Genomic DNA, 25,665 nt, shown 5'->3' with positions numbered 1-25,665 from the left:
TGTACATCTGGTCCGAAAAATTCAAAGAATCCAGCTGCTTTTTAAATGATTTTTCAGAGAACATAATGTATTCAACTTGTGCTTGGTCAAAAAGCCCCTGGGAACTATCTGTCTATTTAGTTTAAAAGCATCATAACATCATATGCCTGCCGCCTGGCTAAAGTGCTCTGCTGGCCTCTACAAGCCAGGGTCAGGTCAAGCAGTCAGTCATAATCAGGGTCACAACTATTGGCCCAAAAACAGGCCCAGCCAATAAGCACACAGGGATTATATAAGAACTCTGCTTTGCATTATATAGCGCTTTCATATAAGGTCTATAAGGATGGGTTAGGGACCACAAGGACACAACCGGAGCATTGTGAGGATATTGGGGAAAACAATGCTGATTGAAGCTTCAGTGAGCAGGAAAAAGTAAAACAAGACTCTCACTGCGTTCGATGCACGCACACGCACACACACACACACACACACACACACACACACACACACACACACACACACACACACACACACACACCACACACACACAGCTCCTCACCTCCACCCCAGCGTAGGCATCTTGCCAGGTCGTTCCCTGTGCCCAGAGGGAGGATGGCCACAGGGGGATCTCTGGTGAAGTTGGCCTTGTCTGCAGATGGACAGATAACAGTAAGATAATGATTACAATTCTGATGAATTGCATCACATGAGTATATGAGTTTAATCCAATAGAATTGAGACACACCAATACAGTCTAAGATCCATCCCACTGTCCCATCCCCTCCACACGCCAGCACCCGGAAATCAGGGACATCATGGAAGAAGTTGAGCCTGGAAGACATAAATACATAAGTATGTAAATACACTCACACGCACCACACACACACACCACACACACACACACCCACACACACACACACACACACACACACACACACACACACACACACACACACACACACACACACACACACACACACACCACCACACACACACACACACACACACACACACACACACAGTCACAGAGAGAGAGAGAGAAAGTGAGATAGAAAGAAAGTGAGAAAGCGAGAGACAGATGCATTAATGTGCATACAGAGTGTCTGGGTCACCTTCAAAGCAACCTTTAATCTGGGCCAGGACAAAGGTGTCAACAGGGGCTTTCATGTGCCCCCAAAAAACAGCTGCAGTGCAAACATCACAAACACCCTGTGTGTGTGTGTGTGTGTGTGTGTGTGTGTGTGTGTGTGTGTGTGTGTGTGTGTGTGTGTGTGGTGTGTGTGTGTGTGTGTGTGTGTGTGCATAAGTGTGCGGGTGAGTCCACAATCATGTGCGGCTGTAGTCCACAATCATCTCCAAGACAAAGGAGATGATTGTGGACTACAGGATAAAGAGGACCAAGCACGCCCCCATTCTCATCGACAGGGCTGTAGTGGAACAGGTTGAGAGCTCTACATCACCAACAAACTAACTTGGTCCAAGCACACCAAGACAGTTGTGAAGAGGGTACAACAAAACCTATTCCCCCTCAGAAGACTGAAAAGATTTGGCATGGGTCCTCAGATCCTCAAAATGTTCTACAGCTGCACCATCGAGAGCATCCTGACTGGTTGCATCAAATCAAATCACTGTCTGCTATGGCAACTACTCGGCCTCCGACCGCAAGGCACTACAGAGGGTGGGTGTACGGCCCAGTATATCACTGGGGCCAAGCTTCCTGCCATCAAGGACCTCTACACCAGGTGGTCAGAGGAAGGCCCTAAAAATTGTCAAAGACTCCAGCCACCCTAGTCATAGACTGTTCTCTCTGCTACCGCACGGCAAGCGGTACCGGAGCGCCAAATCTAGGTCTAAGAAGCTTCTAAACAGCTTCTTCCCCCAAGCCATAAGACTCCTGAACATCTAATCAAATGACTACCCAGACTATTTACATTGCCCCCCCTTTACACCGCTGCTTCTCTCTGTAGCTATCATCTATGTATAGACACTTTAATAACTCTACCTACACGTACATATTGCCTCAACTAACCGGTGCTCCCACACACTGACTCTGTACCGGTACCCCCTGTATATAGTCTCGCTATTGTTATTTTACTGCTGCTCTTTAATTACTTGTTACTTTCATTTCTTATTCTTACTCATATATTTTTTAAACTGCATTGTTGGTTAGGGGCTCATAAGTAAGCATTTCACTGTAAGGTCTACACCTGTTGTATTCGGCACCTGTGACTATTAACATTTGATTTGAGTGTGATCACTGACATGGTGGTTGACAACAGTGCGACAGACTGCCCTCTCTCCTGGTCGTTGAAGTGAACTGCACTCTCCCTTAGTGACGCACAACACAAGCATGCCAGCACTCCAGGGAAATCTGTAGGTACAGCACCGAGCTGCGTATGTATCACATTTAACAAAACATTTGCACATCAACATTAAACATTAATATCCTTTAACCTCAACGCACGAGGCTTGACAAATCGTGACAATGTTTTATGCATGTGGGCTTAGTTGGAGAAAGCGCATCAACAACGGGGCCAAACGACCATCTGCATTAGGATGGAGACATCACTCTTAATCAACACAAAACAACTAATTGTATTCTCTAAACAAATCACTCAGCTTCAATCTGCCACTCGAAAAGCCTGGTGGTGACTGAGGCTGTTGCCATGGAGCCCATGGTAACGGCGCTGGAGAATTTGTCTGGGTCTATATTAACCCTGTGTCTGCTATGCTATATAGCCAGACAACATTAGGCCTGTCTTTGGCTGTAAGCATTAAGATATGTATCCATAATGTCCTGACAAATATACATTTGGACAGTGTACAAATGAGGTCAGCTTGGGCTGGTTTACAACTCTACATACAGTATTGAGATATGTATCTATCCACACTGTCTTGACAAATATGCCTTTGTAAGTGATGCAAGGATGACCAACAATGGAGGAGTTATACAAGAGACGAGGAGAGAATGAAGATAGCAACTTATTTGTCATGACATCAGATTGATCCACCACACTGGCATGTATTGATGACATTAAAAGAAAAGGAAAAGCCTCAAACTCTGGTAGCTCAGATGCAATCATTTATTCAACAGCAAGCTGTCTTCATCAGGGTTTATTGATGACATGACATGTGCTGAGGCCCAGCAGGTAATTACAATAAACCATGGCTAAACTTCACCCACGACTCCTGTGTGTTCCCTAACAAACCCACGCATAACATTAGCTAACAACAAAATAGGTTAATACATATGATGAGTAAAGCTATCAAGAGCCAGACTAATGGCTAATCCAAATAAAACTCCTACATAACTATCACACAACAGCAGTCTCACACTATAATATGTTTTCCATGTAAGGATACCCCGTAACCACCCAGACTGTTATGTGAATAGTGGATTATCTTCTTTATAACCTCCAAACATCATCAATATTAAACTCTCAAAGATTGTTGACATTCATTGGACTGCGCCTTACACTCGAATGACAATAAAACAGCATATGATGAAACAGCATTTAAAGTTATTGATATTTATAGTTTTAGAATCCTATAGGACCTATCCTATAGAACTTTATCCTATGAGATTTTATAGAATTCCATAGGACTCCAATAAGACTGGTTCCAATATATGATATGATTGAATCAGCAGCGCAACATAAATTGAACTTTCAAAATACATTTCCAATATTCTACTGACTTCTATGTGTGCTATTTCTATGCTTCCCAGTCTTAAGTTTTGTTTTTGCGTCCTTTACTTTCAGTTTTGTACAATATTTTTGATTATGGAAAATATATTTCACAGCGGCTTAGATTACTCTCTACACTATGCTCATTTATTTTGTCACAAACTGAAATTAGGCAAACTGTTATTCGAGTTTTAGCAACCAGGAAATGGCAGAGCTATTTCTGCATAGTGCAACTTTAATATAGTAGGCCTAGCCTATAGAAAACTGATGGTTCCTCCTCTTTTTAATAGAGGCCATCAAAACTTTGTTTTCTCACACAATTGCATAGCTTAGCCTATAGAAATGTAGCGCAACATGGGCTTATAGGAACACTTATTTAATTCCATGCATTTCCATGATTCTATTCCACTTGAACTATGAATGCCAGGGCTCTCATGAAGTGTTTGCATTTGTATTGATGTCAGAGTTATTAGAGGGACAATAGAGCACTGAGTATTGGCCATTAGCGACTGGTGGGTTACTAATGACTATCAGCGGCATCAGAGCACAGTTTTGGAGAAGCCTACTTACCAAGATGGAATTTGACTGCGGTCATGACTCCTGACTGCTGGTGTAGCGGTAATAGGGCCACTGTAACAGCCCTACACCCAAGTGATAAAACCTCACAAAGATGGGGAACTCCAACTCGCTGCAGCACAGATATCACCAATCTTCATGCCCCTGAACAATGCCCAAGAAGCCTCCACATCCCTAGTGGAGTGAGCACCCACACCGCTAGGCAACCTTTGTCCTTTGCTGTCATATGCCTCCACAATCCAATGAGAAAGACGCCGTTTAGAAAATGCCCTCCCCCGGATTAGAGAAACAGACAAAAAGTTGTCACAAACGCGGATATCCTTGGTCATATCCATATACGTGCGTAATGCGCGCACCGGACACAGGCCATGCAACCTCTGTTGTTCACTGGAAGCAAACCGAGGATGTGAGAAAGGAAACAGCTTGAAAGCCATGGGACCTGTAAGACATAGGCATAACCTTGGAAGCAAAAGCTGCATTAAGACGTAACGTCACTTTGGAGTTGCCAGGCGCAAACTCCAAACAGGAAGGGTGTACTGATGCGTGGAGATCCCCAACGCGCTTGGGTGATGCCAAAGCCATGAGCAGGGCAGTCTTGTAGGAAAATACCTTCAGGTCCACAGAGTCCAAAGGTTCAAACGGGGCGTCCAGGACCAACGCCAGGTCCCAGGTCGTGCCATAGGCTTAGACACTGGTCTGAGCCGACGCATGCCTTTAGGAAACATCACCACCAGAAAATGAGACCCTGGGGTAGAGCTGTCAATCCCTACATGACACGTCAAGATGGCTGCCATATAAACCTTCAATGTGGAAAAAGAAAGGCCCTGTTCAAAAAGCTCTTGTAAGAACATAACAATGTCCACCAAAGAGCTCTGAAAAGGACAAACTCCTTTAACCTGACATCAACCCTCAAACGCACCACTTATATGTATACAACCCTCTCATATAGGGGGCACATGCCGTCAAAATTCAACCTTTCAGGGACCAAACCCACAGATTCCATATCTGCGTTTGTGGGTGCCAAACTCAATACATCCCAACGACACGGAATCCTCCATGAGTCCGGGAACCAGGGTTGTCGGAGCCAACGGGGAGCCACCAGAATACAAAGACCCTGCTGTTGGACCCTCTCCACGGTAGCCTGAATCAGGTCCATCGGAGGAAACTCATAGAGCAGGGTCCACAGACACTGATACGCCAAAGCATTTATTCCCAACCAGACCAAGAAACTGAATGCATTGAGCCGGAGTCAAGCAACTTTTCTTGTTATTCACTATGAACCCCAGAGACTGAATATGGGAAACCAGCATGGCAGTGTGGAGCTCCACCTGTTCTCTCGACTCCGCTATTACCAGCCAATCATCCAGATAGGCCAATACTCTGATCCCCTGGCACAGTGCCAAAGCCGCCTCCACCACCGTAGAAAAGGTGCGGCGGGCGATATGGAGAGCCCGAAAGGCAGGACCAGAAACTTGTAGGCCACATTCTCAAAATGAAATCTCAGAAACTTTCTGTGGGGAGGATGTACAGTATAGCCACATGAAAATATGCATCCTTCAGATCTATGGACGTGAACCAACCACTGGGACGCACCGACTGCAATAGCTGGCGAAGTGTCAGCATTTTGAACATGCAAACCTTGAGGTGGTTGTTTAAAACACACAAGTCCAGGATGGGATGCAACGTTCCATCACTCTTGGGAAGTAAGAAGTACCAGCTGCACCAACTGCTCTGTACTTCTGACACGGGCACCACCTGAATAGCCTGTTGTTGTAGGAGAGAGGAAATCTCCTCTCTATAGACAGGCGCTAGGACCTCGGAGACCATTGACGTAATGACACCACGAAAAGGAGGACGAACTGCAGACCGTACCCCCTCGTCACCGTCCTCCTTACCCATGGTGAAACTGCGCATGCCCGCTACTGGACGGAGCACACTGCCAGTCTCCCATACATTATCTCCTGAATGGGCAGAGTGCCACCCTGAGGATTGGGGTAATTCGTTTTTTATGCCATCCTTGTTTTCATATCTACCACTCTTGACAACCATGTCTGAATGTGAGAAAGGAATTGTGTTTATTTTGATGTGAAAAGGAGAGCTGATTCCTATTTTTGTTTCTCCTTGAAACGGGCCTGTAAGGATTACATAACCGAGCCAAATAACCTTATCCAAATACACTGCCTTTGGAAAGTATTCAGACCACTTGATTTGTCCCCACATTTTGTTACATTACAGCCTTATTCTAAAATGTATGATTCCCCCCCCATCAATCTACACACAATACCCCATAATGACAACGCAAAAACAGATGTTTAGACATTTTTTCGAATAAAAAAACCCCGGAAATATAACATTTACATAAGTATTCAAGCTCTGTCAGGTTGGATGGTGAGCGTCTTTGCACAACTATTTTCAGGTCTCTCCAGAGATGTTTCGATTGGGTTCAAGTACGAGCTCTGGCTGGGTCACTCAAGGACATTCATAGACTTGTCCCGAAGCCACTCCTGCATTGTCTTGGCTGTGTGCTTAGGGTCATTGTCCTGTTGGAAAGTGAACCAACCCCCAATCTGAGGTCCAGAGCGCTCTAGAGCAGGTTTTCATCAAGGATCTCTCTGTACTTTGTTCTGTTCATCTTTCCCTCGATCCTTACTAGTCTCCCAGTCCCTGCCTCTGAAAAACATCCCCACAGCATGATGCTGCCACCACCATGCTTCACCATAGGGATGGTTCCAGGTTTCCTCCAGATGTGACGCATGGCATTCAGGCCAAATAGTTCAATCTTGGTTTCATCAGACCAGACAATCTTGTTTCTCATGGTCTGAGAGTCCTTTGGGTGCCTTTTGGCAAACTCCAAGCGGGCTGCCATATGCCTTTTACTGAAGAATGGCTTCTGTCTGGAAACTCTACCATAAAGGCCTGATTGGTGGAGTGCTGCTGAGATGGTTGTCCTTCTGGAAGTTTCTCCCATCTCCACAGAGGAACTCTAGAGCTCTGTCAGAGTGACCATCGGGTTCTTGGTCACCTCCCTGACCAAAGCCCTTCTCCCCCAATTGCTCAATTTTAGGAAGAGTCTTGGTGGTTCCATAACGTCTTCCATTTAAGAATGATGGAGGTTCACTGTGTTCTTAGGGACCTTCAATGCTGCACCTTTAGAAAGTTTTCACACCCCTTGACTTTTTCCACATTTTGTTGTGTTACAGGCTAAATTTAAAACTGATTAAATGTAGATTTTGTGTCACTGGCCTACACACAATACCCCATAGTGTCATAGTGAAATTCTTTTTTTTGACATTCTTACAAATTAATTGAATATTAAAAGCTGAAATGTCTTGAGTCAATAAGTATTCAACTCTTTGTTTTGACAAATCTAAATAAATTAATATGTAAAAATGTGCTTAACAAGTCACCTAATAAATTGCATGGACTCAATCTGTGTGCAATCATAGTATTTTCAATGACTATCTCATCTCTGTACCCACGCATACAATTATTTGTAAGGTTCCTCAGTCGAGCAATGAATTTTAAACACAGATTCAACCACAAAGACCAGGAAGGTTTTCCAATGCCTCTCAAAGAAGGGCACCTATTGGAAGATGGGTATGTTTTTTAAGCAGTCATTGGATATCCCTTTGAGCATGGTGAAGTTATTAATTACACTTTGGATAGTGTATCAATACACCCAGTCACTACAAAGATACAGGCGTCCTTCCTAACTCTGTTGCCGGAGAGGAAGGAAACCGCTCAGGGATTTCCCTTTGAGGCCAATGGTGTCTTTAAAACACTTACAGAGTTTAATGGCTGTGACAGGAGAAAACTTCAGATGGATCAATAACACTGTAGTTATTCCAAAATACTAACCTAAAGGAAAGAGTAAAAAGAAGGAAGCTTGTACTGAATTAAAACAAATCCAAAACATGCATCCTGTTTGCAATAAAGCACTAAAGTAAAACTGCAAAAACAATGTGGAAAATAAATTATCTTCATGTCCTGAATACAAAGCGTTATGTTTGGCACAAATCCAACAAGACATCACTGAATACCACTCTTCATATTTTCAAGCATGATGGTGGCTGCATCATGTAAAGGGTATGTTTGTCCTCGGCAAGTACGGGAGAGTTGTTTTAGGATGAAAAGAAACGGAATAGAGCTAAATCGGATTGAAAATATATGGCAAGACTTGAAAATGTCTGTCTAGCAATGATCAACAACCAACTTGACAGAGCTTAAAGAATAATACAAAAAATTGTAATATTGTACAATCTAGGTGTGCAAAGCTCTTAGAGACTTACCCAAACAGATTCACAGCTGTAATCACTTCCAAAGGCGATTCTAACATGAATTGTCTCAGGGGGTTGAATACTTATGTAGTCAATTAGTTTTATTTTTCATAATTTTTTTCTTCCTCTTTATTCCACTTTGACATTAGAGTATTTTGTATAGATCATTGACAAAAAATTACAATGAAATCCATTTCAATCCCACCTTGTAAGAAAACTAAATTAAAACTTTCTGAAGGCATTGTATATAGCAAGACACTGTAAAGTCCATTATTCTTCTGAAGAGTACAAATTAGGCTGTTTGAGAAGGTTTGAATTCCAAGCAACCTGCATACACATTGTACAGTAGACCGACATAGCTACTGTAGTAGATCAAAGTTGTGTACTGGAAAATCTTGGTAGAGCATGGGTGTAGGCATTGTGGTGCTCATGTGGATTTCCTTTCTTTTTCGGCCAATCCCTACTTCTCACTTAAAACATATTTGTTTGTTTTTAATTTCCATGGTTTTTACACCGGAAGGAGATTATACAAAATTATACAACATTTCCACATGCAAAAGGTGTCTTCGAAAATTTAAGTTGAGCTTCAAATTATGTAAAAAAAAAAAAGACGTGTTTAGTCTCACATAATTTAATGTCCAATGCCCGGTTTCCCAAAAACATCTTAAGGCTAAGTTCATCGTTAGAACCTTTGTTAAATCTTCAGCTGTTTCCTAAAACCATCGTGACTAAAGCTACGAAACCACATAGCATATCATTACAGCAGTATGTACCGGTATGTTAGCTAGCTACCTAATGTTAGTTGGCTACTAATACATCGAACTTGCCAGTATATTAACTGTATTGTATCAAACTAACTACCCAACGTTTATTGACTTGATTATTCCTGTCATTCATAGTTTAGCTAAGTGGTATAGTCGTGCGTTTTTAATGGACATTTGGGTACCTTCGTAAATTCGCTCTGGCTATCTACTCCGATTTCAGAGCACTCTCGTCTGAGTGTACTTGTGCAAGAACGCAGAATAACTGATGAATTTACGAATACTCAACAACAGTTGAATATGGCCAGTGTCAGTAAACGTTGGCAAAAAAACATAATTTAATTGTTGCCAGCAGCACAGTTACAGTCACTAACGCTCTGGATAATATGAAAACTGCCTAACCAGCTCTGCTAGGGCGGGTAAAATGGTCAGAGTGAGGTCTTCTCTCATTTGTATCTGGAAGTAGCTAGCAAGTTAGCTTGGGTGCTTGACTGCTGTTGTGAGACCAGAACGCTCAGATCAACCCTACTCCTCGGCCAGAGCGTCCAGTGACACTGCCTGGCAGTGTGCACTATAAATGCCCCAAGCAAAACGATCTGAATTTACAACAGACAATCTGACAATGCTCTGAATTTACGAATGCCCAGAGTGCACTCTGGCACTCCAGATTGAATTTAATAACACACCCATAGTCATAAAAAATCTAGCTAGTAATTTCTTATGCTAACAAACTAGCAAGAGGTTGCATAGCAACAGCATCAACTTCTGGCAGACAGGTGAAACACTAGTACGCTCAACTGAAAGGATATCGTTCGTTTACAGTATACTAAAATGAACTAATAGTATATAGTATATACTCATTAAGTATGTAGTGTACACTATGTTAGTATGGGTATTCGAACACAGCTAAGTTCTAATGACGCACTTATTGAAGGTTCTCCCTACGTGGTGTTTTGGGAAACGGATGTGAGTTCTTCGGCCGTTATAGAAATTATGTATCGTTAAAACACTCTTAAGTTTAAAGTTCCATCGCTATCGGGAAACCGGGCACTGGCTATTCCTTCATAGACATAGCTATTTGCATTTATGCAAAACATGTTTTTTCAACGTCCGGAAAATACATATATTTTAAACTTCCTGAAAAGACGTCTTTTCACCTTTCATTTATAACCTAAAAGGAACCGAACTTCAAAGTCTGGAAAATACATATTTGAAACGTAATTTTGCTTACAAGGTTCAGATTTTTGAGAACACACTGAAAAGTAACTTGCCACTGTTGTTCAGTCAGCTCAAATTTAGATTAAAATGTCATGAATAAAATTGTATTAACGAGGGCGGACTGTAATGCATCATAAGGTAAGGGCTGGACTTGTTCTGGATGCTCCAAGAGTGTCGTGTCTGTCTCGTATGTTGATCTAGCTAATAAGCTAGCTACGTAGCATGTGTACACTCACTGCAATGCACAGCAGATGTGCTACTTACATGTGCATTGGCCAGGTTTAGATTCAACATAGTTAGCAAAACCATTTGTTTTATAATCTACAGTTTGTGTTGTGAGAGGCTGGTCTTAGTTGAGGGAATGTAGGCTAGGTAGCAGTTGTTTGTGCTGAAACAGACATCTGGTTGCTGTTTCCCAAAGTTGACTATGAACTTTACTTAGCTAGCTATGCTTTATGGAAGAATGTAGCTAGCTAGGATATATTGTCAATGTTGAGTTGTGGTCTACGATCTATACAGCTATGCAACAGTCTCGTTGGCTAGTAGCTAACTGGCTAGCTATAATAGCAACCAAGGACATAGCTATATTTGTGCTCTGGTTTAGTTTACACCAATGACTTCAGTCATATAAAAACCTTCTATAGCAAAATATAGCTACCTCCTTTGCTTCTAGCTTGCTTCTCATCCGACTGGTGTTAGCTAGCTAGCTACAGCTGTTAGGCTGCTACATGCTGGTTCATTCCTACAATGCAGTGCCTTTTTCTGTCCCCAGGAAATATCAGATCTTATTTAGTGTAAAATTTGAATTCCAAAAGGCTTTAAATATAAGGTCAGGTGTCCTTTACCTTAAAAACACCAAAAATATGGATCCTGAAAGGGAATTCTATGCATTTTAAACACTTTTGACAGTGGATGTAAGCGTTTTTGCCATGTCCCCAGTTATTAATTATCAAATTCCACAAGAAATATTAGCCATAAAATGATTAAAAGCTTTCTCCATTATTTTATAGTCCTAGTTAAAGTCTATTTCATCTCATGATTATTGTATTTATTATTATTATATATTTTATGTGTGTCCCTGATATCACTTTCCACACTTAGTTTGTTGTTATTCTCCATTTAAGCACTAGCGGTTCTGGGTAATGGTCACTCTGACCATTTTACCCGCCCCCCTTGTGGCCCCCCTAAATGTGGTGTATGAAATAATTTTTACATACATTTTTGCTATCGTTCTTTTTTTACATCCGTTATTAGACAGTGGCAACGATGATGATTATGAACATGGTCTTTTGCCTGCTAATGCCTGCAATGCAGTGAAGAAAACGATATGACAACAATAACGTCTAATGTAACTGGCCCCTCTAACAGTACAACTGGCCCCAGTTGAAATGGTCTAGAACCGCCACTGCATTTAAGAAAACAACCCTTTCCTACAATGACACCACATTCAGGAAGTGCCATAATTTATTTGGTGGGAAAACTATGGTGTAAAGCTAAAAAAATATAAACACTCAGTTGTATCGATTTGTTTCATGTTTTTAGTCTGTATGTCCCACTCATTTCCACCCTCATTTCCACACACTACTGTTCAAAAGTTTGGGGTCACTTAGAAATGTCCTTGTTTTTTAAAGAACAGCACATTTATTGTCGATTAGAATAACATCCGATTGATCAGAAAGACAGTGTAGACAATGTTAATATTGTAAATTACTATTGTAGCTGGAAACGGCTGATTGATTTTTAATGGAATATCTACATAGGCGTACAGAGGCCCATTATCAGCATCCATCACTCCTGTGTTCCAATGGCACATTGTGTTAGCTAATCCAAGTTAATAATTTTAAAAGGCTAATAGATCATTAGAAAACCCTTTTGCAATTATGTTAGCACAGCTGAAAATAGTAGTGCTGATTAAAGAAGCAATAAAACTGGCCTTCTTTAGACTAGTTGAGTATCTGGAGCGTAAGCATTTGTGGGTTCGATTACAGGCTCGAAATGGCTAGAAACAAAGTACTTTCTTCTGAGACTTGTCAGTCTATTCTTGTTCTGAGAAATGAAGGTTATTCCATGCGAGAAATTGCCAAGAAACTGAAGATCTCATACAACACTGTGTACTACTCCCTTCACAGAACAGCTCAAACTGGCTTCAACCAGAATAGAAAAGAGGAGTGGGAGGCCCCAGTGCACAACTAAGCAAGAGGACAAGTACATTAGAGTGTCTAGTTTGAGAAACAGACGCCTCACAAGTCCTCAACTGGCAGCTTCATTAAATGTACTGCTCAAAAAATAAAGGGAACACTAAAACAACACATCCTAGATCTGAATCAAAGAAATAATCTTATTAAATACTTTTTTCTTTACATAGTTGAATGTGCTGACAACAGAATCACACAAAAATAATCAATGGAAATCCAATTTATCAACCCATGGAGGTCTGGATTTGGAGTCACACTCAAAATTAAAGTGGAAAACCACACTACAGGCTGATCCAGCTTTGATGTAATGTCCTTAAAACAAGTCAAAATGAGGCTCAGTAGTGTGTGTGGCCTCCACGTGCCTGTATGACCTCCCTACAATGCCTGGGCATGCTCCTGATGAGGTGGCGGATGGTCTCCTGAGGGATCTCCTCCCAGACCTGGACTAAAGCATCCGCCAACTCCTGGACAGTCTGTGGTGCAACGTGGCATTGGTGGATGGAGCGAGACATGATGTCCCAGATGTGCTCAATTGGATTCAGGTCTGGGGAACGGGCGGGCCAGTCCATAGCATCAATGCCTTCCTCTTGCAGGAACTGCTGACACACTCCAGCCACATGAGGTCTAGCATTGTCTTGTATTAGGAGGAACCCAGGGCCAACCGCACCAGTATATGGACTCACAAGGGGTCTGAGGATCTCATCTCGGTACCTAATGGCAGTCAGGCTACCTCTGGCGAGCACATGGAGGGCTGTGCAGCCCCCAAAGAAATGCCACACCATGACTGACCCACCGCCAAACCGGTCATGCTGGAGGATGTTGCAGGCAGCAGAACGTTCTCCACGGCGTCTCCAGACTCTGTCACGTCTGTCACATGTGCTCAGTGTGAACCTGCTTTCATCTGTGAAGAGCACAGGGCGCCAGTGGCGAATTTTCCAATCTTGGTGTTCTCTGGCAAATGCCAAACGTCCTGCACGGTGTTGGGCTGTAAGCACAACCCCCACCTGTGGACGTCGGGCCCTCATACCACCCTCATGGAGTCTGTTTCTGACCGTTTGAGCAGACACATGCACATTTGTGACCTGCTGGAGGTCATTTTGCAGGGCTCTGGCAGTGCTTCTCCTGCTCCTCCTAGCACAAAGGCGGAGGTAGCGGTCCTGCTGCTGGGTTGTTGCCCTCCTACGGCCTCCTCCACGTCTCCTGATGTACTGGCCTGTCTCCTGGTAGCGCCTCCATGCTCTGGACACTACGCTGACAGACACAGCAAACCTTCTTGCCACAGCTCGCATTGATGTGCCATTCTGGATGAGCTGCACTACCTGAGCCACTTGTGTGGGTTGTAGACTCCGTCTCATGCTACCACTAGAGTGAAAGCACCACCAGCATTCAAAAGTGACTAAAACATAAGCCAGGAAGCATAGGAACTGAGAAGTGGTCTGTGGTCCCCACCTGCAGAACCACTCCTTTATTGGGGGTGTCTTGCTAATTGCCTATAATTTCCACCTGTTGTCTATTCCATTTGCACAACAGCATGTGAAATTTATTGTCAATCAGTGTTGCTTCCGAAGTGGACAGTTTGATTTCACAGAAGTGTGATTGACTTGGAGTTACATTGTGTTGTTTAAGTGTTCCCACCAGTCTCATCGTCAACAGTGAAGATGCGACTCCGGGATGCTAGCCTTCTAGGCAGAGTTGCAAAGAAAAAGCCATATCTCAGACTGGCCAATAAAAAGAAAAGATTAAGAAAGGCAAAATAACACAGACACTGACAGAGGAACTCTGCCTAGAAGGCCAGCATTCCGGAGTCGCCTTTTCATTGTTGACGTTGATACTGGTGTTTTGCGTTACGACAATTGGGTACTTTTTCCACCACTGACTTTTTCTGATAGAATACTAAAACAATTATTTTTTCCAAAAAAGTTTAAGGTCCAAATGGCATTGCATAGTAGGAATAACCCAGCTAGCTCCTGTTGTGCAGCAGTCGAGTTGCTGGTAAAGATTCAGCTGAAAAGATATTAGCATATTCAGAAATGCTACAAAAAAGTAGCACATCATTGGTTCTCTATTGGCACATGAGAGCAGTAAATTATACATGTAATCAAAGCTGTTGCCCTTACAAACGTTTTCAGTCTGAAAGGTGGCAAGTCTAATGGTCTGTCACGCTTGTCGTTGGAAATGGAGGACCAAAACGCAGCAGGTATGTGCAGGCTCATCTTGACTTTTATTAACTATCAAAATGAACACCCAAAATAACAAACATAATTATGATCGACAAAAACAGTCTGGTAAGGCCCAAGGCTACACACAGAACAATCACCCACAAATCACACACACAAACACACCCTAATATATGGGACTCTCAATCAAAGGCAGATAGACAACACCTGCCTTCAACTGAGAGTCCCAACCCCAATTAACCAAATATAGAAACACACACACCAGACTAACCATAGAATACAAACACATAGACCATCAACCAAAAACCCGGAAATACTAAATCAAACACCCTTTACACAAACACACCACCCCGAACCACATAAAACAAATACCCTCTGCCACGTCCTGACCAAACTACAAAAACAATTAACCTTATACTGGCCAGGACGTGACATGGTCACTTTATGGATGCTGTAATCTTGTTCTTATCTAACACCTAGATATTGAGCTAGGTCGGGACAAGAAATTGTATTTTTTCTTAATGCTAAAGACCCTGTTAAAAATATGGTATTTGGTTCTCGGCAATACAAATCAAGTTGATTTTGCGAGGTTTTGTCGACATTGGTGTCATATTGGCTTAAATATGATAGTAGGGAGATTTGAATTTAACATTGAGCTTCAATGAATCCCTACTATATAATGTTACACAGAGTGACCGACTGCAAGGGAACCACTGTTCCCTGGTGTTTTACTACCCCATACATACAACATCATCAGTTTCATCACTGCTCTCATTGTGACAGGCAGTGCAACTTATCACAAATAATTATACAACTACCACAATAATGGCATTACATCATGTTCATTTAACCTGGACTGTCCTGATGCCCTGTCTATTATCTACTAGTGGTCATCTTCGGGAGAGAAGTGCGTCACTGTAGTCTGTCTCTCCTCCTACAATGGGCTCTTGAGAGAGAGAGCAGCCCTAGTCGTGACAGCAGAGGGAGGAGTGGGGGAGGCAGGGATAGAATAGGTTGGCCGCTCTCAGAAGAAAGCATTCATGTCTATTGTTGTTGTGTAGGGCATTTCCCTTGAATGAACTGTTCAATATTGCACAACTCAGGTACAAGGTGTCCTTCTGGCTAGGATGATATGCACATCAGGTGTGTGTTTGTGTGTCAAGTGGGTGAAGTATGCGTATGCGTGTGTGTGTGTCTGTGTCTGTGTGTTTGTGTGGAGAGGATAGAGGATAGGGTTGTGTTCAGTAGGGAGAATACACTTTGAAGTCTAGTAAACCCTGGCCTATGTTCTGTTGCACAACCAAGTTCCATCTGGGACAGAACAAAATTAGAAAAATAATAACTTTGCATGGATCCAAGATTTCAACAATTTCAGTATTTCAATCCGAAATGTTTTTTTTTACATGGCACACTTCATTACTTTGCATGTTATAACAATTTTTTGTTGTTGTTGTATAAATCCAATCATAGAGCAAGTGTTGCCTTGAGAAGTGGCACCATCCATTTTCTGAGCTGTGTCTATAGGTGGGACTGTGAGTGATGAGGATGAGACTTACCCCACCATGGGTCCCTCTCGGTCTAGACTGTACACCTGTCTGGGGTTCAGTAGGTACTGGAACTTTCTCAATACCCTGCAGGAGACATAACAGCAGTGTTAGAGTTACTGCACACACACACAAACTGACAAACTCACAAACTGTCTGTGTACAAATGGAGCCAGAGAGAGAGGGAGAGAGAGATAAAGGTAATACTTCATGCATACAAAGACAGACATACAGTGAGGGAAAAAAGTATTTGATCCCCTGCTGATTTTGTACGTTTGCCCACTGACAAAGAAATGATCAGTCTATAATTTTAATGGTAGGTTTATTTGAACAGTGAGAGACAGAATAACAACACCAAAAAAATCTAGAAAAACGCATGTCAAAAATGTTATAAAAGGATTTGCATTTTAATGAGGGAAATAAGTATTTGACCCCTCTGCAAAACATGACTTGGTACTTGGTGGCAAAACCCTTGTTGGCAATCACAGAGGTCAGACGTTTCTTGTAGTTGGCCACCAGGTTTGCACACATCTCAGGAGGGATTTTGTCCCACTCCTCTTTGCAGATCTTCTCCAAGTCATTAAGGTTTCAAGGCTGACGTTTGGCAACTCGAACCTTCAGCTCCCTCCACAGATTTTCTATGGGATTAAGGTCTGGAGACTGGCTAGGCCACTCCAGGACCTTAATGTGCTTCTTCTTGAGCCACTCCTTTGTTGCCTTGGCCGTGTGTTTTGGGTCATTTTCATGCTGGAATACCCATCCATGACCCATTTTCAATGCCCTGGCTGAGGGAAGGAGGTTCTCACCCAAGATTTGACAGTACATGGCCCCGTCCATCTTTCCTTTTGATGCGGTGAAGTTGTCCTGTCCCCTTAGCAGAAAAACACCCCCAAAGCATAATGTTTCCACCTCCATGTTTGACGTGGGGATGGTGTTCTTGGGGTCATAGGCAGCATTCCTCCTCCTCCAAACACGGCGAGTTGAGTTGATGCCAAAGAGCTCCATTTTGGTCTCATCTGACCACAACACTTTCACCCAGTTGTCCTCTGAATCATTCAGATGTTCATTGGCAAACTTCAGACGGACATGTATATGTGCTTTCTTAAGCAGGGGGACCTTGCGGGCGCTGCAGGATTTCAGTCCTTCATGGCGTAGTGTGTTACCAATTGTTTTCTTAGTGACTATGGTCCCAGCTGCCTTGAGATCATTGACAAGATCCTCCCGTGTAGTTCTGGGCTGATTCCTCACCGTTCTCATGATCATTGCAACTCCACGAGGTGAGATCTTGCATGGAGCCCCAGGCCGAGGGATATTGACAGTTCTTTTGTGTTTCTTCCATTTGCGAATAATCGCACCAACTGTTGTCACCTTCTCACCAAGCTGCTTGGCGATGGTCTTGTAGCCCATTCCAGCCTTGTGTAGGTCTACAATCTTGTCCCTGAAATCCTTGGAGAGCTCTTTGGTCTTGGCCATGGTGGAGAGTTTGGAATCTGATTGATTGATTGCTTCTGTGGACAGGTGTCTTTTATACAGGCAACAAACTGAGATTAGGAGCACTCCCTTTAAGAGTGTGCTCCTAATCTCAGCTCATTACCTGTATAAAAGACACCTGGGAGCCAGAAATCTTTCTGATTGAGAGGGGATCAAATACTTATTTCCCTCATTAAAATGCAAATCAATTTAAAACATTTTTGACATGCATTTTTCTGGATTTTTTTGTTGTTATTCTGTCTCTCACTGTTCAAATAAACATACCATTAAAATTATAGACTGATCATTTCTTTGTCAGTGGGCAAACGTACAAAATCAGCAGGGTATCAAATAGTTTTTTCCCCTTACTGTATAACATGTAAAGAAGCACCATCCAAATAGTACAAGTTTTACTTAAAAGCACCATCTACAGTAAATGTTCTGCTCCACAAATTGTCAATATCTCTATAGCATACTGTGCCCAATGACACAGTAGTTTCCTGTAACCTTGACAAGTGGGAGATGCATCAGAGGGCTATTCTATTGAAGCCTCCACAGTGCTCTTCATGGAGCCTTGCACTGGTAATTGTGTTAGCTTCCGATACCCACACAGCACTTTGGTCAGAGTGAGGACAGAGGATGAAGAGGAGTGGGTAGAGGAGACAACGGAAAACCGACAGCTAGGTTAGAATGCGTCATGATGAACTAACCATTTGTCCTAGAATGCAACTCATACTATGTACAGTAGTGTGGCAGATTACTTGGGCAGTAAAAGTGTTAGGATACTGTTATGAATATGTCATAAAGAACACTTCAATTTAAGTGTTACCAAGTTCACACAAAAAGAGAAAATAGTAGATATACTACTTAATTTAAGAGAACTGTATGTCATTTAAAATGCTCATTTACAAAAACAAGACCAATCAGTGACACCAACATTTCCTTATTTACATCAAAGGGAGAAATAAATAGGCTTGCTTTTTGTACTCAGAGAGTAAATGCATATTTTTGTTACGAGAACACATCTATTAATAGAGAATAATTCTACCTTTAAGTGGTATTTAAGACTATGTTGCTATGGTGATGGTGTTTCTGAAGCCAAAATAGTGTCCTCATAGTGCTATGAAATGCATGGTGGGAGGACAGAGGAGAGGGAACTGAAACAGTGAACACATTCATTTACAGCCAGAATGGCACTTGGGACTTTAGGACTGTGTCGGAACAGCGAAATGACCATAATTATTTACCAAATTAAAAATCCTCTGTAATTACAAAGCCTTAAAATTCTTGAATGTAGTCATTGTTGTTAGCTATGTTAGCTTCACATTATTTAGATTATATGATGAGTAGCCAGCCAAACACTTTGACAGTAGCATTACAGGACTGTATAAAACACATATTGCAGGAGTGTTTCAATCAGAATGAATAATCTGCGACTTTCTATGTCAGCCATTCTCAACTGGCGGACCACGGTCAGGATCCGGACCCAGAATGGGCTCAATACGGACCACGGGTCGTGACCAAAAATAATAAATATTATACAGGGCCTTCAGAAAGTATTTAGACCCCTTCCCTTTTTCCAAATTTTGTTACGTTATAGCCTTATTATTAAATGGATTATATAAAAAAATCCTCATCAATCTACACACAATACCCCATAATGACTAAGCGAAAACAGGTTTTAAGATATTTTAGCAAATGTATAAAAAACAAAAACAGAAAAACCTTATTTACATAGCTAATCAGACCCTTTGCTATGGGACTCAAAATTGAGCTCAGGTCCATCCTGTTTCCATTGATCATCCTTGAGATGTTTATACAACTTGATTGGAGTCCACCTGTGGTAAATTCAATTGATTGGATATGATTTGGAAAGGCACACACCTGTCTATATAAGGTCCTACAGTTGACAGTGCATGTCAGAGCAAAAACCAAGCCATGAGGTCGAAGGAATTGTCCGTAGAGCTCCGAGACAGGATTGTGTCGCGGCACAGATCTGGGGAAGTGTACCAAACAAGCATTGAAGCTTCCCAAGAACACAGTGGCCTCCATCATTTTTCAATGGAAGAAGTTTGGAACCACCAAGACTCTTCCTAGAGCTGGCCACTTGGCCAAACTGAGCAAAGGGGGGAGAAGGGCCTTGGTCAGGGAGGTGACCAAGAACCCAATGGTCACTCTGACAGAACACCAGAGTTCCTCTGTGGAGATGGGAGAACCTTCCAGAAGGACAACCATCTCTGCAGCACTCCACCAATCAAGCCTTTATGGTGGAGTGGCCAGACAGAAGCCACTATTCAGTAAAAGGCACATGACAGCCCGCTTGGAGTTTGCCAAAAGGCACTCAGAATATGAGAAACAAGATCCTCTGGTCTGATGAAAGCATGGTGGTGGCAGCATCATGCTGTGGGGATGTTTTTTAGCGGCAGGGACTGGGAGCAAAGTACAGAGAGATCCTTGATGAAAACCTGCTTCAGAGCGCTCAGGACCTCAGACTGTGGTGAAGATTCACCTTCCAACAGGACAACGACCCTAAGCAAACAGCCAAGACAACGCAGGAGTGGCTTCGGGACCATTCTCTGAATGTCCTTGAGTGGCCCAGCCTGAGCCCGGACTTGAACCCAATCCAACATCTCTGGAGAGACCTGAAAATAGTTGTGCTGCAACACTCCCCATCCAACCTAACAGAGCTAGAGAATCTGCAGAGAAAAATAGGAGAAAATCCCCAAATATAGGTGTGCCAAGCTTGTCATGTCATACCCAAGAAGACTCTAGGCTGTAATTGCTGTCAAAGGTGCTTCAACAAAGTACTAAGAAAAATGTGATATTACCTTTTTTTTTCTTTTTTCTTTTTACAAAGTCTCATAAATGTCTTAAAACCTGTTTTTTCTTTGTCATTTTGGGGTATTGTGTGTAGATTTATGAGGGGGGAAAACAATTTAAGCAATTTTAGAATAAGGCTGTAACATAAAAATGTTTGGGAAAAAGTCAAGGGGTCTGAATGCTTTGCAAATGCACTGTATATACAGTACCTGTCAAAAAATGTGGACACACCTACTTATTCATGGGTTTTTCTTTATTTTTACAATTTTCTATATTGTTGAATAATAGTGAAGACATCAAAACTATGAAATAACACATATGGAATCATGTAGTAACCAAAAACGTGATACAAATCTAAATATATTTTATATTTGAGATTCTTCAAAGTAGCCACTCTTTGCCTTGATGACATCTTTGCACACTCTTGGAATTCTCTCAACCAGCTTCATCTGGAATGCTTTTCCAACAGTCTGCAGTCCAACTCTTCTCAAACTATCTCAATTGGGTTGAGGTCGTGTGATTGTCTTGTTGAAAAACTCAACACAAAAAAGTTTGGACACACCTACTCATTCCAAGGTTTTTCTTTATTTGTAAAATGTTGTACATCGTAAAATAATAGTGAAGAAATCAAAACTATGAAATAACACATATGGAATCATGTAATATATATTTGCACACTCTTGGCATTCTCTCAGGGCCCTCACCTCCTCCATGTAGGCTGTCTCGTCATTGTTTGTAATCAGGCTGACTAGTGTTGTCTGCAAACTTGATGATTGAGTTGGAAGCGAGCATGACCATGCAGTCATGGCTGAACAGGGAGTACAGGAGGGGGCTGAACACACACCCTTGTGGGGCCCCTGTGTTGAGATCAGCGAAGTGGAGGTGTTGTTAACTACCTTCACCACCTGGGGGTAGCCCGTCAGGAAGTCCAGGGCACAGTTGCACAGAGCGAGGTTCAGACCCAGGGCCCGAGCTGAATAACGAGCTTGGAGGGTACTATGTTGTTGAATGCTGAGCTATAGTCAATGAACAGCATTCTTACATAGGTATTCCTCGTGTCCAGATGGGATAAGGCGGTGTGCAGTGCGATGGCGACTGCATCAACTGTGGATCTATTGGGGCGGTAAGCAAATTGAAGTGGGTCTAGGGTGTCAGGTAAGGTAGCGGTGATATGATCCTTAACTAGCCTCTCAAAGCACTTCATGATGACAGAAGTGAGTGCTACAGGCGATAGTCATTTAGTTCAGTTACCTTTGCTTTCTTGGGTACAGGAACAATGGAGGACATCTTGAAGCAAGTAGGGACAACAGACTGGGATAGGGAGAGATTGAATTTGTCCGTAAACACTCCAGCCAGCTGGTCTGTGCATGCTCTGAGGACGCGGCAAGGGATGCTGTCTGGGCTCGCAGCCTTGCGAGGGTTAACACACTTAAATGTTTTACTCACGTCGGCCACGGAGAACGAGAGCCCACAGTCCTTGGTAGTGGGCTGTGTCGGTGTTACTGTGTTATCCTTAAAGCGGGCAAAGAAGGTGTTTAGCTTGTCCGGAAGCAAGACGTCTGTGATTTTCCCTTTGTAGTCCGTGACTATGTGTAGACCCTGCCACACGTGTCACGTGTCTGAGCCGTTGAATTGCAATTCCACTTAGTCTCTGTACTGACGCTTTGCCTGTTTGATTGCCTTATAGAGGGAATATCTGCACTGTTTGTATTCGTCCACATTCCCAGTCACCTTGACATGGTTAAATGCGGTGGTTCGTGCTTTCAGTTTTGTGGGAATGCCGTCATCTATCCACGGTTTCTGGTTTGGGTAGGTTTTAATAATCACAGAGGGTACAACATCTCCCATACACTTCCTGAAGAAACCCAGTCACCGTATCTGGCAATGTTATTCTCAGAGGCTACCTGGAACATATCCCAGTTCGCGTGATCAAAACAATCTTGAAGCATGGATTCCGATTGGTCAGACCAGCTTTGAATAGACCTCATCACGAGTACTTCGGAAGACGTGGATGTCGATTAAGGAAGCCCCCCGCACCTCTCTGATTCAGAGGAGTTGGATTAAATGTGGAATACACATTTCAGTTGAAGGCATTCAGTTGTACAACTGACGAGGGGGGCTTCCCTTTCCCTTTCCTGTTTGAGTTTCTGCCTATAGGAAGGGAGGAGCAAAATGGAGTCGTGATCAGATTCGCCAATGGGAGGGTGGGGGAGGGCCTTGTAGACATTTAAAAAAATTGAGTAGTGGTGGTTCAATGTTTTTCCAGCGTGAGTACTACAGTCAATGTGTTGGTAGAACTTTGATAGCGTTTTCCTCAGATTTGCTTTGTTAAAATCCCCAGCTACAATAAATGCGGCCTCAGGATATGTGGTTTACAGTTTGCATAAAGTCCAGTGTAGTTCTTTGAGGGCTGTCATGGTATCGGTTTGAGGGGGAATATACATGGCTGTGACTATAACCAAAAATAATTATCTTGGTAGGTAATACTGTTGGCATTTAATTGTGAGGTATTCTATGTTGGGTGAACAAAAGGACTTGAGTTTCTGTATGTTATCACAATCACATCATGAGTAGTTAATCATGAAACATACACCCCCGCCTTTCTTCTTCCCGGAGAGTTCTTTATTCCTGTCTGCGCAATGTACTGAGAACCCAGCTGACTGTATGGACGTGGACAGTATATCCCAAGATAACTATGTTTCTATGAAACAGAGTATGTTACAGTCCCTGATGTCTCTCTGGAATGAGATCCTCGCCCTGAGCTCTTCTACTTTATTATCCAGAGACTGAACATTAGCGAGTAATATACTCAGAAGATGTGGATGGTGTGCATGCCTCCTGAATCAGACTAGAAGTCCACTCCAATTACCTCTTCTCCATTGGCGGTGTTTTGGAGCAGCCTCTGGAATAAATTAAATTGCCCTGGGGGGTACGAACAAAGGATCCAATTCGGGAAAGTCATATTACTGGTCGTAATACTGGTGAGTTACTGCCGCTCTGATATCGAAAAGTTCTTTCCAACTGTATGTAATAACACAAAAAAAATGACTGGGCTAATAATGTAAGAAATAACACACAAAAAACAAAATACTGCAAATTTTCTTAGGAGCTAGAAGCAGAGCTGCCATATCTGTCAGCACCATCTTACTCTTTTCCACATTTTGTTGTTACAGCCTGAATTCAAAATGGATTAAATATATTTATTTTCTCACCCATCTACACACAATACCCCATAATGACAAAGTGGAAACATGTTTTTAGGAATGTTAGCAAATTTATTGAATTTGAAATAAAGAAATATCTAATTTACATAAGTATTCATACCCCTGAGTCAATACATGTTAGAATCACCTTTGGCAGTGATTACAGCTGGGAGTCTTTCTGGGTAAGTCTCTAAGAGCTTCGCACACCTGGATTATAAAATATTCACACATTAATCTTAAAAAAATTATTCAAGCCCTGTCAAGTTGGTTGTTGATCATTGCTAGACAGCTCTTTTCAAGTCTTGCCATATTTAAGCCGATTTAAGTCAAAACTGTAACTAGGCCACTCATGAACATTCAATGTCGTCTTGGTAAGCAACTCCAGTGTATATTTGGCCTTGTTTTTTAGGTTATTGTCCTGCTGAAAGGTAAATTTGTCTCCCAGTGTCTGTAGGAAAGCACACTGAACCAAGTTTTACTCTTTTTGCCTGTGCTTAGCTCTATTCTGTTTCTTTGTATCCTAAAAAACTCCTTAGTCCTTGTTGATGACACATACCCATAACATGATGCAGCCACCACCATGCTTGAAAATATGAAGAGTGGTACTCAGTGATGTCTTGCGTTGGATTTGCCCCAATCAGAACACTTTGTATTCAGGACATAAAGTATTTTTCTTCTCCACATTTTCTGCAGTTTTACTTTAATGCCTTGTTGCAAGGATGCATGTTTTGGAATATTTTGTTTCTGTACAGGCACCCTTTTTTTCACTCTGTCATTTAGGTTGGTATTGTGGAGTAACTACAATGTTGTTGATCCATCCTCAGTTTTCTCCTATCACAAACATTAAACTCTGTAATAGTTTTAAAGTCACCATTGGCCTCATGGTGAAATCCCTAAGCGGTTTCCTTCCTTTCCAGCAACTGAATTAGGAAGGACTCCTGTATCTTTGTAGTGACTGGGTGTATTGATACGCCATCCAAAGTGTAATTAATAACTTCACCATGTCTGCTTTTTTATATTTTTACCCATCCAATAAAAGATGCCAATTTGTCTCACTCAGGTATCATATGAACACACATAAGACATGGCAAAATATGTAGAATTGCAAGAAATTAGCTTTAAAACTGCAATAAAAAATTATCTGCTCTATGTGAAAATTGTAGAATTGCAGGAAATTAGCTTTAGAATGGCAATATTGTCTTTGTGCCAACAAGAGGGGAGTGAACAGTTTGGGGTCACATGGGTCACGAGATGGGGGGTTTGTTACTATGCCGATAGACAATATCCCTCCGGACCTTTATCACCTAGGAAATTTGTGCTCTATGTCACTTACCGTTCCCCTTGTCTCCCGCCACTCTTTGGGTTGACCAGGACCAGGAGGGGATGTGTGCCTGGGAGAGGAGTGATCTGGACAGGAGAGCAGAGACAGTCTAATGAGATATATTGTATATCCATAGATACACAATCAACATTTTAGCCTGCCTTGAGCTAACACAACAGACTCCAAGGCTCTGAAGATGCTCTGGGCTCGATTCACTCACCTGCAGTGCTTGTCCGTCTCCTGTGAATTTGAAGCTTTGACTCGGGTCGTCAGGGCTGGTGCTGGGCGGGGAGTCCCCTTCACCCCGCTTCATGACAGAATGACGGTCCTATAGACAGATAGATAGGCCAGCAGGCATAGAGACACATAAATAGACAGAAATATAAATGTGTTAATGCGTATATGAATTGTGACAGAGAAATTGGACAAAATGTGTAT

The 25,665-nt window shown here is 42.4% G+C and overlaps 1 protein-coding gene across 3 annotated transcripts in view; it reads right to left on the bottom strand.

Moving 5' to 3' along the window:
* The window catches only part of dgkg (diacylglycerol kinase, gamma), a 165,625-nt gene that overhangs the window by 60,689 nt on the left and 79,271 nt on the right, over nucleotides 1–25,665 (bottom strand). For all 3 annotated transcript variants that reach the window (XM_082968996.1, XM_082968998.1, XM_082968997.1), the window contains 5 exons: nucleotides 25,448–25,555; nucleotides 25,240–25,313; nucleotides 16,426–16,500; nucleotides 725–810; nucleotides 539–628 (listed from right to left, as the gene is read on the bottom strand). In XM_082968996.1, coding sequence (XP_082825122.1) covers nucleotides 539–628; nucleotides 725–810; nucleotides 16,426–16,500; nucleotides 25,240–25,313; nucleotides 25,448–25,555 — 433 coding nt within the window. The remainder of the gene's footprint in view (nucleotides 1–538; nucleotides 629–724; nucleotides 811–16,425; nucleotides 16,501–25,239; nucleotides 25,314–25,447; nucleotides 25,556–25,665) is intronic.

The sequence above is a fragment of the Salmo salar genome, chromosome 25 (assembly GCF_965601325.2).
Source record: "Salmo salar chromosome 25, fSalSal1, whole genome shotgun sequence".
NCBI lineage: Eukaryota > Metazoa > Chordata > Actinopteri > Salmoniformes > Salmonidae > Salmo > Salmo salar.
Note: the sequence above shows the minus strand (reverse complement) of the source record. Positions and strands in the feature narration are given on the sequence as shown.